This window comes from Corticium candelabrum, chromosome 17 (genome assembly GCF_963422355.1).
Source record: "Corticium candelabrum chromosome 17, ooCorCand1.1, whole genome shotgun sequence".
NCBI classification, from domain to species: domain Eukaryota; kingdom Metazoa; phylum Porifera; class Homoscleromorpha; order Homosclerophorida; family Plakinidae; genus Corticium; species Corticium candelabrum.
The window spans coordinates 5721660-5724159 of record NC_085101.1 but is presented as its reverse complement, the minus strand read 5'-3'; the positions used below and the strand labels follow the sequence as shown (position 1 = coordinate 5724159).

Here is a 2500-nt window from a genome sequence, read left to right as displayed (position 1 = left end):
TATTCCATCTTGACACACCAAGAATCGATTGAATGCACCGCATGTGGAATGTATTTAAACGTTGCAAGTTTGGTTGTGTAACGGACCAAGTCTCACATCCATATAGCAAAACAGGTCTCACCAAAGCACGAAAAATTTTCATCTTTGTGGAGATTGAAAACTGCCTGTTGGTAAATACCCTTTTCTTCCAGGAACCGAAAACTTTGCTTATACGAGCATCAATTTCAGCAATGCATCCATCATCTTGGCTCATGATACTCCCCAAGTAAGTAAACTCTGTAACGTTTTCAAGAACAGAACCGTCAAGAAGAATACGTGCCTGCTCGTAACCAATGCTCAAAACTTTTGTTTTCTTGATGCTGATTTTCATTCCCCATTTACAGCAGGACTCATGTAGACTGTCTACTAACTTTTGTAGATCACCCGAGGTCTTCCCAATTAAAGCTAAATCATCAGCATACATAGCAACTTTAATGACACTAGTACCTTGAGCTTTGACTCTGTAGTTCATGTAGAGACTTCCCTCTTTCTTATATTCAATTTCTACTCCGCCAACTTTAGCTTTGTTTAGTGCTTCACATATAATCTTGTCCATGACGAGATTAAATAATACAGGAGACATAACACAACCCTGACGTACACCAGTTGTAACTTCAAATTTTGATGACTTCTCACCACTAGATTTGACAACACAATGTGTTCCATCGTGAATGTCAACAATCAATTGTACACACACACACACACACACACACACACACACACACACACACACACACAAACACACACACACACACACACACACACACACACACACACACAAACACACACACACACATGCATGCATGGACACACACACACACACACACACACACACACACACACACACACACACACACACACACACACACACACACACACACACACACACACACACACAAGATAAGTCTGTCATGAATTTTTTACAGATTGTAGCTCCTCGTCGTCAGCTGCTGTTAATCTCTAGAACTCAGTTTACGTTTGCTGTACGGTATATCTCTCAATGTCAGTCTCCAACAATTGCAACCGACCTTTTCCCATCATCAGAAACACCAACAAATGATGACGTAACCAGCAACACAAACGTTGAATTTCTAATCGACTCAGCTACCCAAACAGTCAATGAAACGGCCACATCAGGCATTCAGACAGACATTATTGAGGCTGCAGACGATCAATCAATGTCACACGATCTTTCAATAAATCAACAAACTTCACAATCAAGCATCCAGACAGACGCACAACAGACAGAAGGTCAAGAATTGATTACAACTGCCGATCTTGTTGATGATCCGAAGCTTGCAGATGTTGTAATTCCAACAGACTACACATCCCAGCCACACAGTCCAACAGATAACAAACATTCAAGTGATGGACAAAACTTGATGGATACGCTGACTCCAACTACCAGTGAAGCGATCAAAGTGAGCACACAAACAGTGCACATTGACGATAAGTCACCAACAATAGAATCAGACACAGACAAGGATCTCACAAAGCTACGTGATTTGATTCTTCGACTTCATAGAAAGCAGGGCGGACAGCTGAAGAAAAAGCTTATCAACATGTCACGAATGATTATTCAAGTGCAGAGGAGAACACAAGGTGTTTATACTGTCAGTCAGCAGAAGGCAAAGTTTAGGAAGATGCTGCGTGCACAGGAAAGGGTTTTTGCTGCGTTGAGAAACGATTTGCAACAAATGTGTGAGGAGCAGCAGCTTGTTAGGTTGGAAGCAGAGAAAATTAGGGATAAGAACAAAGAGCTGTCTGTGACAGTTGAGCATCTTCATCAACTGTTGAAAGGTGAGAGGTTGGTGTAATGAATGTGTTGGTGAAAGAAGGACGTACTGATGAAATGTGTGGTTTGTGTCTGTCTGTTTGTTGTTTGCCTGATTGTTGTTTGTTTGTTTGTGTGTGTGTGTGTGTGTGTGTGTGTGTGTGTGTGTGTGTGTGTGTGTGTGTGTGTGTGTGTGTGACATGGGATGGTATATCTTGATGTTTTGTAGAAATTTTGGATAGACCAGTTAGTGCTGAGTTTGACGCTCAGCTTGATAGTGTAGAGGAGCAGCAGCAGGACAATGGCATGGTTTTGGTTGCTTCTGGAGATCAAGGATATGTTGTGTGTAAGTGCCTGTTTGATTGTCTGTCTGCTTGTCTGTCTGCCTGTCTGTTTGTTTGTCTGTCTGCCTGTCTATCTGTCTGTCTGCCTGTCTGTCTATTTGTCTGTCTACCTGTCTGTCTGTCTGTTTCTGTTTGTCTGTACATTAGGTCATGTGTTTTTTACTGTGTGTGTTTAGCAAGCCAACCTCTTCAGTATCCAGTTATCGAACCAGTTGAGCAATTTCCGGAGGATCCTATGGAGATAAAACTAAATGCAGAAGTGTTGGCCAGGTGGCCAGAAGATGGATGGTATTATAGAGGTGACCACTTGTTGTATTGCTTGCCTATTTGGTATGGAGAAAAA

The 2500-nt window shown here is 41.9% G+C and overlaps 1 protein-coding gene across 1 annotated transcript in view; it reads left to right on the top strand.

Moving 5' to 3' along the window:
* LOC134193201 (von Willebrand factor A domain-containing protein 3B-like) overlaps positions 1-2500 on the top strand; it is a 19294-nt gene that overhangs the window by 13283 nt on the left and 3511 nt on the right. The window contains exons 27-29 of the mRNA XM_062662011.1: positions 966-1839; positions 2043-2159; positions 2334-2456. Coding sequence (XP_062517995.1) covers positions 966-1839; positions 2043-2159; positions 2334-2456 — 1114 coding nt within the window. The remainder of the gene's footprint in view (positions 1-965; positions 1840-2042; positions 2160-2333; positions 2457-2500) is intronic.